The 12051-nt window shown below is 43.7% G+C and overlaps 1 protein-coding gene across 4 annotated transcripts in view; it reads left to right on the plus strand.

Annotated features, from left to right (window-relative positions):
• The window catches only part of MGAT5 (alpha-1,6-mannosylglycoprotein 6-beta-N-acetylglucosaminyltransferase), a 399290-nt gene that overhangs the window by 365861 nt on the left and 21378 nt on the right, over positions 1–12051 (plus strand). For all 4 annotated transcript variants that reach the window (XM_070389588.1, XM_070389598.1, XM_070389571.1 and 1 more), the window contains one exon: positions 5450–5524. In XM_070389588.1, the coding sequence (XP_070245689.1) occupies positions 5450–5524 (75 nt within the window). The remainder of the gene's footprint in view (positions 1–5449; positions 5525–12051) is intronic.

Here is a 12051-nt window from a genome sequence, read left to right on the forward strand (position 1 = left end):
TATTGGATTAGAAAGAAAGAAAAGAAAGTGAAGTCACTCAGTCGTATACGACTCTTTGCAACCCCATGGACTGTAGCCTACCAGGCTTCTCCATCCGTGGGATTTTCCAGGCAAGAGTACCGGAGTGGGTTGCCATTTCCTTCTCCAGGGAATCTTCCCAACCCAGGGATCAAACCCAGGTCTCCCGCATTGCAGGCAGACATGTCACCCTCTGAGTCACCAGGGAAGCCCTTACTGGATTAGAGTACACCCTAAATCAGTATGACCTCATCTCACTTGATTATATCTATTTGCATCTCCAAATAGAGTCCCATTCACAGGGTTAGGACTTCAACATATCTTTTTGGGGGGACAGTTCAACCCACAACACCTAGTTAAGTGTGCATGGCCTCAAAGAGGAGTAATTAAAAAGTTAATGTACAGACAGAAAATCTTGGATCATAAAGTTCAACACCTTGTAGCTAATAGATCCCTTTTGTCGGACAGAAATCTCGTGGGAATGCCTGACACATAAAGCACTGAGTGGCTGCCAAGTTCTGTCCACTCCTAAGTGAGGCTCTGTTCACTCCATGGAACATCTACTGTTCCACATTTTAAAACCCTTTCCCTTGGTGGTTTAAACAACAAAGATTTGTTTAAATAATTTTAAACTAAGGCCACTTAACTGGGGTAGGGGGGGGGAGGTAATTATAATAGATGATATGTAGGGAGAAGCTCTTTCTACACATGTAGAATGTCTCTATGCATCTTTATGAGCCTTATCTCATTTAATCCTTTACAGATAAGAACATTAAGGTTTAAAGAAATTAAATAATTTACCTAAATTCACACAACTAGTAAGTAGTAGGACCTGGATAGAAACTAGCATTTTGACTGGTTTATTAAGATAAAATTTAAAAAGAAAAAGAGCATGAAATGAAGTAAAGGAAAAAGTGAGAGTGAGAAAAAGAGATAAAATAAGGGATGAGAGTAATACAAAAATGATTGTCATCATAACCCTTAGTTCAGTTCAGTTCAGTCGCTCAGTCATGTCCGACTCTTTGCGACCCCATGAATCGCAGCACACCAGTCCTCCCTGTCCATCACCAACTCCTGGAGTTCACTCAAACTCATGTGTATCGAGTCGGTGATGCCATCCAGCCATCTCATCCTCTGTTGTCCCCTTCTCCTCCTGCCCCCAATCCCTCCCAGCATCAGAGTCTTTTCCAATGAGTCAACTCTTCACATGAGGTGGCCAAAATATTGGAGTTTCAGCCTCAGCATCAGTCCTTCCAATGAACACCCAGGGCTGATCTCCTTCAGAATGGACTGGTTGGATCTCCTTGCAGTCCAAGGGACTCTCGAGTCTTCTCCAACACCACAGTTCAAAAGCATCAGTTCTTTAGCACTCAGCTTTCTTCACAGTCCAATTCTCACATCCATACATGACCACTGGAAAAATAATAGCCTTGACTAGACGGGCCTTTGTTGGCAAAGTAATATCTCTGCTTTTTCATATGCTGTCTAGGTTGGTCATAACTTTCCTTCCAAGGAGTAAGCGTCTTTTAATTTCACGGCTGCAATCACCATCTGCAGTGATTTCTTATAACCCTTAAGCTTGTTATAAATGTGTCAGAAATTTGGTACCAAGATTTCTCATATTTAATTACAAGATTTTAGGTTATATAACACCCAAAAAAGCAAGAAAACATTATGCATTATTAAGAGAGGACTCTGTCAATAAAACCAGACCCAGAGATGACCCAGATGTTGGAATTATCAGACAGCAAATTTTAAATGCTGAGACAAATATATTAAAATGTTTGATGGAAAAAGTGAACAGCATATGTGGATGGGGGATTTCAGCAGAAATGGAAAAAAGAAATTTTAAGCCAAATGAAAAAATACTAGAACCAAAGGTACAGACAGTATCAGAAATGAACTCTTTCACTGGATTTATCAGCAGACTATACACAGCAGAGGAAAATAATCAGTGAACTTAACGACTTGTCAGTAGAAATTATTGAAGTTAGAGAAACAAGATAAAAAGAGGGGGTATATGAGATCTGTGGAACATCAAACAACCCAACTTATGTGTGATGAGAATCTTGGAGGAGAGAACGACCAGAAGAAACATTTGTGAAAAGATGATGGCTAAGAATTTTCTAAAATTGATGAATGACATCAACCTACAGATCCTGGGAGCTCAGTGAAGGCCAAGCAGGATAAATATGGAGAAAAACACAGTTAGGTACATTGTAGCTGAACTGTCAAAAATATAAGATAAGGAAAATAATCTTGAAAGTAGCCAGAGAAAAATTTATTATATTCAGGGGAATAATAGTATGAAAGACAACCAACTTCCTATTGGAAATAATGGAGACCATAAAAGATTCCATAGGAGCCAGAATATGTAGAGCCTTTGAAGAGATCACCATAGGGATTATGGATTTTATTCTAAGTATGATGGGTAGTTTTGAACAGTGGAATGGCATGACCTGTCTTACATTTTAAATCATCAAGAGAAATTACATGAAGTGTCTAACTTAAAATTCTCTAATTAGTAGATAAAGAAGAGAAGACTCAACCCATGGTCTTCTGCCTTCTAAGACCATATCTCATTGACTGGTGCCAAGCCACATGTCAGGTGGAGCCATGCAGGGGTTAACTGATCTCAGATTGTAGTTCCCATAGAAATCCACACTCTGACTTAGAATACTGAGTGATGCTAGAGGAGAGAGGAAATCCCACAGGAAGGAAGAAGATAAAGAGGAGAAAATGAAGGAAAATGTGGGGGGATAGGGAAAGTTTCCAAGGCCAGGAGGGACTGCATGGTGCAGTCTGCAGGCATCCTTCCTGTGGCCATGACTAACAGTCCTTCCACCAGGCAGGATGATCAAACAGCTCCCCCTGCTTCTCCATAACTGGCCCTATTTGGGATTCTCAGTCATTGTGGTTTCACATTCCCTCTCCTTCCATTTCCCCAAAGAGGCCTTGACTTTCCCTGAAGGACTGACAGAAAACTCTCTCACTGACACACACACAAAATCTGTGCAACAGATCTAACATCAGAGACTAGCCAGTGTTCAATATTCCTTAAGCTGCAGAGCTTTCCCACACAGAGGGCCCTGTTCCCATCCACAGCAAGATGGCTCATGGAACTTACTGGCAGAGATGGTGTAAGAATATAGTTTCTTTTCTTTTTGGCTTTTCCTGTATAGGAAAATTGGTTCCTTATCTTTCAGAGTAGTGAACTGGCCACAGAGCAAGTAATGAGTCGGCATCCCTTTGGTTAACCTGGGTTTGGTTGGTAGGGTGACATAGGAAGAGGCATTTTTCTGTGTTTATTGCATGAGCTCTTTGAATTAATTCACTTTCATTTCTAATGGATGCCCTTTGGAATATGTTGTAGGAATTACCTTTGAGTGTTTAGTATGCTTTCTACCGCATAGCTGGACCTGTTGGTGGCATGACACATGGCCACTGCTGTTTGTTTACCTCACTCTAGAAATCCTACTTATCCCTTTATAAATGAAACTGACATGCCAAGTCCTCTATTATATGTTTTTTGTTGTTGTTCTTATTCCTCCATATATTTTCCCACAAACATGGGGGGAGACATATTCTCTAGCCAATTAGAGAAAGCTTCTGGAATCATTCACAGGTTGGTTAAATAAATATTTTTTAAAAGAAAATAAAAAGTATACATTGGGTGTAAAGGACTACGTTTGGGTTAGAGAGGGCACAGCAGGTGCAAAAGCTTGAGATGAAAAGATGCAGGATTGGAAGATATAAGTCAGTTAAAGAATTTTGTGCTCATCTGAGAAGAACTATCTAGGGACAAAAGGACCTCAGTTCTTGCAGAATAGTCCTGCCCTGGTATGACAGTACTTATGGCTCTGCCTCTTTTGGCTCTCTCTGGGTAGATGTGGGCAGCAATGGCTGTGTGATATGTCATCTAATTGTGTATTCAAAGACACGTTATGAAAGTAACAATGATAGATGATGAAGATTTCAAATGTAATGTATGAATCAACACAGAAAATGGGAGAATACGCCTTGAGCCCAACTGCTTGACTTCCCACAGATGAGTATCTTCTCTGTCAATTTCCCATTTTCATCAGGCTTCACCTCACAGACGTTTTGTCCAGGCTTCCACCCTGTAGATTTGAGATAGGCAAGTGCAGACTTGGAGAAGGAAATGGCAGCCCACTCCAGTGTTCTTGCCTGGAGAATCCCAGGGACGGGGGAGCCTGGTGGGCTGCCGTCTATTGGGTCGCACAGAGTCGGACACGACTGAAGTGACTTAGCAGTGCAGATTTAAGAGGGAAGTGGTGAACGTGCTAACTGCTGTTGGGTTCTCTGAAGTTGTTAAAAATAGGATTACTGGTGATTTTCTCCTAAGTGTAATGTCCATTTCAGGTTAATAATGCCAGACGGCTGCCCCTGAAGACACAGACCTCAGAATGTTGGCATAGGCAGTGCAGAACTCCAACCCACTTTTCTTTCCCTTCCGTCAGGTATCACAGTATTGATCAGATTGCCTCCCCCACCCCAGTGAGGCACCTTCTGCATTACTTGCACCCTCAGATAAAGTCCAGGCTCCTGAGGGTAGAAATCTCAAGTCCTTTGTGGAAATCCAGTGACCTGCTTTCTAGCCTAGCTCGTTAGCTTCCATGATCCTAGTTCTGTCCTCCCACACTCCTTCTTTCAAGTAGTTTCCCGCTACTTGCTCCCCATAGAACATCTTCCATATCTTGGTCCTCCCTCAGTCTTGGCTTGCTAGAATCACAGATGGTCTTAAGAGCCCAACATTAGCAGAAGTTGGCTTTGACCTTCTAGCCTCCTGGGACCTCTTGCTGAAATCTCTGTGATGCGTCATCACTGTGTTTTGCTCCATGAGTTCTTTGGGTACATATTCAGCTACCAGTACAAAAGGAAGTTTTTTCACTGTCATGAAATAACTCATTACATGCCTTTCTCAGGGTAGGAGGCCTGCATTCATTCACCAGGTGTTTGCTGGTTCCAATGTGTGCCCTGCTGCTCAGCGCCAGGATACAGATGATCCCGCAGCCATGGACCCTGCCCCATAGATCTTACCTTCCAACAACTGACCCTCTCTACCTTTGGTTGAATGCCTGCTGTGTGTTAGACACTGAACTAAGCACTTTACTTTTTCCCTCGATGTAATATTCACCACAGATTCCAAAGAATGGGTTTTTCTTATCACCATTTCACACATGAAGGATCTGAGGCTCAAAGATGGTAGTTCATTTGCTCTGGATCCCACAGCTGATAAGGAACAGGGAGGTTGTGAAGACAGGTCTGCTGATTTCCAAGTTCATATTCTAAGCCCCTCACCTGACTGCCTGCAGGCATTGGCACCTGAGTGTGGGTGGATCAGTGGAGAAATAGGTACAGATTACATGAATCATGTCCTCCTCTTTCATGATCTGTTCTGTTTCTGCAGATTGAGCCATACATGCCATATGAATTCACATGCGAGGGGATGCTGCAAAGAATCAATGCTTTCATCGAAAAACAGGTAAGACTCTCCTAAGTCCATCTGTCCTCGCCATTCCCCCCCTTCTGGTACCCCAGGCAACTCGTGAATAAGTAAAAGCTCACCATGATCCTGTGAGATTTTCCTGATTTGGAGGATTCCACAAGCTAGATGAGGGCTTCTTGAAATTCTAACATATGAACTGCCATGGTCACCCAGAGGAGTCTGGCTGTCATTGGAGTAAAAATGTTCCTTGTGGGTGGAAGGTCAAATGGATACTGAAGGGAGGGACCGGATGGTCAAGATGAAGACCTCCTTCACCATCAGACCTGTGCCTTGTCCGGGAATCACACAAAGACTTGGGTGGGGAGGGGGACAGATAGATGGCTCAATATATGTCGGTAATTCCAAATAGGTAGGACTCTTTAGTGGTTTTCAAACGTTTTTAAAAATAGGATTCCTTTTCAAATGAAACTTTACTTGAAATCCAAGTATATAAAACAGATAAAAGCAAAACTTTACTTCCTAGGGTCCCACCACCCCCAACAGAGTTGGGACACTGTGTCTTGTGCTCAGAGAAGTAAAGGCCAAAAGTATCATTGCCATCATTTTAAAACATCTTAATTCCTTAGGCTTCAAAAATAACACAGAGATATAAATAGTCAGGCCGAGAGCCCCCGTGGGCAGGGAAATATGAGGTCCTTGACCAGGTACAAGATATGAGGAGCTCTGCTTCAAAGCAGAGCATCTTAGTGCGATCAAGAGATCTTGACACATAGGCAGGGAGGACTCTGAAGGCTGAAAGTAGGAATGGCGTGTTCAGACTGAAAGTAGGCATGGACTGTAGGCCAAGGCAGGTTTCCAAGGAAAGATCTGAGGCCACAGACTGTGGTAAGCCATGGACATCCCTGAATGCAGCCGCTGGACGGGGCCAGCCAGAGACAGAGGCTTCAGGGGCCCGGGCCTGATGTTCTGAACGTTTGTTAATGGAAAGAGAGACTACAGTGCAGCCATCCACTGGCGTTCCAGCCCCTCCGCTGAGGCCTTCTGGCCGTATGACTTGGATGTGTTAGTTTCCTCCCCTGCAAAATGAGGATGATACTAGAACCTCAAGCGGCTAATGTGGAAATGAGCTAGTACATATGAAGTGCTTGGAACAAGGCCGACACATATGTTCAATAAAGACACACTATTGCTGTTGATTATTTAATATATATTATTATATTATTATGTGACAATGTATTCTACAGTAGTATTCATCAGACTTTACCACGAGAGCTGAGCATTTGAATCACTATCTCATTCACTCTTTATATGACACTTAACTCAAGAATGACAGTATCATTATCCTGACAGGGGCAGCCCTTTACATACAGACTTTACATCCCAACGCATCATCTCATTTATCCTCACAGTAATCCTGGGAGGTAGCAATCATCATCCATTCTCTGGATAACAAGAACCAAGAGTCTCAACCATAGGGCTCAGTCATGGAATCAGGGTTGGATGCTGGGTTGGTTTGAGCCCATGCAGGCTTGCGCCAACAGCATTGCCGGAGCCTCAGGCGATGACACTTATCCCAGAGCTATACTTCCCATCTTCTTTGATCTCAAGAAGCTGCCAGCCCTTCCCAAAGGTGCAGACAGGGATGCTGTGGCCTGTGGCAGTGAGATTTTAACACATCACAGACTTTACTACCCTTCCTGGAGGCTGAGATCTTACCAGGATCCCTGCCAGAACCCACTTCCACCTTTCCTATCTCCACTTCCTCTCAGGGAAAATGGTTACTCACCACCACATTGTAAAAAGACATTTTGAATTTTATATCAAGAGTATATATGGTTTACAATACTGTATTAGTTTCAGGTATACAGCAAAGTGATTAAGTTATACATGTACATTCTTTTTCAGATTGTTTTCCCATTTGGTTATTACAGAATACTAAGTATAGGTCTCTGTGCTATACAGTGGGTCCTTGTTGATTAGTATATATATATATTAGCGTGTATATGGCTTCCCTGGCGGCTCAGTTGGTAAAGAATCTGCCTGAAACGCAGGAGATCTGGGTTCGATCCTTGATCGGGAAGATTCCCTGGAGTAGGAAATGGCAACCCACTCCAGTATTCTTGCCTGGAGAATTCCATGGACAGAGGAGCCTGGCGGGCCCCAGTCCATGGGACCACAAAGAGTCAGACACGACTGAGTGACCGTCATTGTCACCTGTGTGTATATGTTAATCCCAAACTCCTAATTTATCCCCTGACCACCACCACCTTTCCTCTCTGGTAACCATAAGTTTCTTTTCTATTGTCTGTGAGTCTGTTTCTGTTTTGTTTAAAAAAAGTTCATTTATATCATTTTTTAGAATCCACATACAAGTGGTATCATATGATATTTGAAAAAACTTTATCATATTTATTTGAAGGCCATCTTTCTTTCTTCCCTAAGATTCTTGAATGCTAGCCAGTCCTTAGAAGTTATCATGTGACCCATTCTTTTTAAACCTATTACTAGATTTCCCTTCAAACAGGAAGGTCCTGTTCCCCAAATAGACCTTGTTAAATGTCCAGGGATACAGGGCCACACCCAGTTTGGTCCCCTTGACATCGAAGTGCCTAGCCCTCTGCCTGTCGGGGAGAAGGTGAACAAAACTGAAAGAATGATTAAATGAATAAGGAAGGTAATGAGTGTGTGTGCTTTTCATTCCTGTGTGCCAAGATCCAGCAGGCTCCTCTTGACCCTAATGACTTGGAGAGACAATTAATAAAATTGTTTCCTAGAAAACATACTCATAAAATTGCCCTTTCACACTTCTCCTGGGTAGAGATTTTCTTCTGCAGAGTTCTGCAGCTCACAGAAACCCAGGGGTTTCTTTTCTGCCTGCTGTTATTCATGCATCCGCTCTGTAAGTATTTGTCAACTGGAGGGGACTGCAGACTGTTCCTGGAGTTGGGGAAGAAGAGGTGTCAAAGGATGAGTCTCTGTTCTTAAGTAGCTTCAGGGTCAGGATGATAGGCAGTGCTGCTGCCATTGACTACATCTGTCACAGCGACTACCCAGGTGTGCTCTGGGATCCTGTAACTCAGGTACAGGGTGGGGACGGGGGAGGGGAGGGAGAGTATCTGCAAGCACTTGGCGGGAGATGAGTCCTGAAGGCAAAGTGGGGGTACCTGAGAGGTCGAGATGTGAAGGCCTGGGGGAAAAACAGAAATGGTGAGTTGGAAGGTGGCTGTGACTGAAGAGAGAGAGATGATGCAAGAGGAGGTCGGAGCAGACACATCATGAAAAGATGGCTGAGGCTCAGCTCAAGAACTCAGAATTTGATTCTGGGACAAGAGGAGGCTGAAGACAGGTTTTAACTCAGGAATAGGGCAGTGATGCTATCAGACTGGTGTTTTAGAAAAGTCACTCTAGGAATTGTTTGTGTTTAGGGGCATTTCTTATCAGCATTCTCTCATTGCTGCTAATGAGCAATAAAGGGGCCTATTTTGAGTTTATCCTAGGCCTCTGGGGAGGGTTTTCTTGAAGCCATAATGTTCCCCAACTCCAGAAGGAAATTAGGAAGCCAAGACCCCATTGGTTCACAGATCGGGTCTTCTGCCTCTTAATGATTAGCTCCAGGCTCTGGTGTTTCAGAGCTTGGAGTGTTCATTATTTTTGCCGCCCAAAGACTATCTTCAAAGAGCAGTGAGAGGAGAGAGGCTGTTTCTGGTGTGAACAGGAAAGCCTCAAGCTCTGAAAGGTGGCGGCAGTGCACGCTTGCTGTCGGAGCGCCACAGCCCTAATTAGGCTGATCTCTGCCTTCAGAGCCCTCCGTGTGATCTGCTAAGGGAATAAGGAAGCTTTAATCCCAGAACCCTTTCAAGGTTGTTCATCACACTCACCCCAGGCAATGGGGGCCAGAGGATGCCATTTGACCACAATTGAGAAAGCCCTGGGCCTCAGTGTGTACTCTGTACAGAGTGCTTGACAGCAGGCAACCTCCCCCTCCAAACCAGGCAGCACCCAACGGGAATGAATCCTGGCTTTAGGAAAACCACTTGCTTTCCCTCTACTGTGCTAATAGTGCCGATTTGCATAGCAAACCCTATTGAATTGCTCTCCAAGAGAAACACCCTCTCCCACAGTAGGAGCTGGTGCCAAGGAGAAAAATCCAGTGTATTCTAAGATCCAGAGCACTCTTCTCCCCTAACCTGGGTGTGTTCAGGCTTGTTAAGGTTCTCCTTATGCATTTCTTGGGAAAGACTTCAGTGCCTCAGGCCAGAGAGTAGAGCAAGTTCTTTTGATGGAATGTCAATGCTCAGGTTAATTTCTGAAAGCCATGCTCACATTATTTTGCAAGGAGCTGTATCATTTATGAGAAAAGCACTCTGGAGATAGGGAGGGGGAGAAAAGAGTTAACTCCAAGAGCCGCAGTGGAATCAACTTTACCTCTTGGGAAATCTGGTTCATGGGGGCCCAATCCTGACCTCCAAGGGGCATGTTCTAGATGCAAGAACAAACCTGGCAGGGAATCTGGATAGCTCCGCGTAGCGGGGAGGGTGGAAGTGCCAGGTCACAGGGAAAGAGGAAGAGGAACTGACACAGGGAGAAGGTTGGCAGTTGCTTAAGAAGTATTCACTCTTTTGAAAAATTGGTGGTTGCTGTTTGCCCAGCCATTCCTGAACCCAGGGGGGTTAAGTGGGTAATGGTTGAGTGCTGGGCCCTAGAGTCTGACAGCCAAGTTCACTTCCTGGCTTAGCCCCTACTCTCAGTGACCTTGGTCAAGTTGCCTCTTCTGTACAGTGGGGATACTACTACCTACCCCATGGGGTTGGTAGAGGAATCAATAAATGAATACATGTTTAAGGCTGAGAAGGTACCTCGCACAGAGTAGGTCCTCTGAAAGCCTTAACTTCTGCTGACGGAGCCCAGAAACCAATATACTTGGTTTTCACATAAAAGACACAGCTTCTTGCAAAATGATGTGCGCACAATCATCCTGTATAGTATTTATAGGGTTTTTACAGGAAGTAGAAAATATAGCTGAAGAGCATGTTGTAAGAGCATTTCAGATGTGTGTGTGTGTGTTTTTTAACAACTTTATTGGGGTGTAATTTACAGACCCTCAAATTCACTCTACATAAGGGTACAATTCAGTGGAGCTTTTTGTTGTTGTTAATTATTAGGGTTTGGCAATTACTCCCACAATCTAGTTTTACAACATTTGCATCACCCTAAAAAACTCTTGTGCCCCTGGGCAGTTTCTCAGCATAACGTCTGTAAGGTTCATGCATACTGTAGCATGCCTTAGCACTGCATTCTTTTTCACTGCTGAATAGTATTCCATTGTATGGTTAGACCACAGTTGGTTTACTCCAACTGATGGACATATGGGTCATTTCCACCTTTTGGCTTTTGTGAAGAGTGGACTGCTACCTTGAACATTCGTGTGTACGTGCACATGTGTTTTTGTTTCTCCCAATAGACTCCTCATGTAGAAGAGTTTGAAATGTGGGAGGTTCATGTCTGAATCTTTGCAACATGAACTTGTTTGCTTGCAGTGTAAAGATCACCATAGAGATTCATTACCACAGCTCAGCTTCACCACCACCTTATCTATTGCACTTGTGGAAATGTAAATTTGCACCTGCTGCTGGGAATCAGCCCCAGGGGCCACCCATGGACAGAGTTCACTCTTTTTGAGGACAGGACAAGTTGTTTCTTGGCAGGTGCCAGCAAGCAACTGAAATGTGTTTAATCCAGTCAGTCACGCATGATGTATTGAACACTTTTTCTGTGCTTGGCTCTGGATTCCTCTGTTGTAACATAAATAACAAATATGCCCCTTACTCCTCACCTAGCTGGCTAAACTTGGCCCAAATCCCAATTTCATAGCCTTGAACCTGCTTCCCACTCGCCACCCCTTTTTTTCTTTAGCAAATTCCTGACCTTACTTCTTTAGATGCTGCTTCCAGACCTGTATCTGAATCCACCTGCACCTGATATGTCATGGTGTAATAACTCAATCGAAGGTTTAGCCAGACGCCCACTCAAGGTAGAGGGTTAACGGAAAAGATCCATCACCTGAACCAAGAGGGAAGGACCACCCATGTTGTCCCTCCTAGTGCTTCTGTCCAAGGGGGCAGCCTCCCCTTCTCCCCACCCCGTCTTCTCCAGCTCTGTGGGTGTTAGGTGAATCACATTTTCTCCAAACTGTTACTTAGCCTTTGTTACAAGGGCAGCGCCCTTACTTCTTTTTCATAGTATGTTGTGTTCATTGGTTCAGAACATTACTTCTCATAAATGTGTTGATTAATAGACCTTTCTTACTATTGTTACTATAGGGAAATTTCATACTGAAGCAAACTTAGAGAAATTTGGTGACTGGCTAAAATCATTATTAGAGAGGAATGCAGATGTTCTGTGTCTAAGTGAGCTTGTTAACCAGATTGGAAATTACTGTTTATGTCTCTTCTGATTATGTAAAGCTTCTGGGTTAGAATAGTATCTTTTTCTATTTCTATCAAAGCCCCAGGATGCCAAAACCATTCAGTGGCTCTTTATTGAGCACCAATTATCTGCAAAAC

The sequence above is a fragment of the Bos mutus genome, chromosome 2 (genome assembly GCF_027580195.1).
Source record: "Bos mutus isolate GX-2022 chromosome 2, NWIPB_WYAK_1.1, whole genome shotgun sequence".
Lineage (NCBI taxonomy): Eukaryota > Metazoa > Chordata > Mammalia > Artiodactyla > Bovidae > Bos > Bos mutus.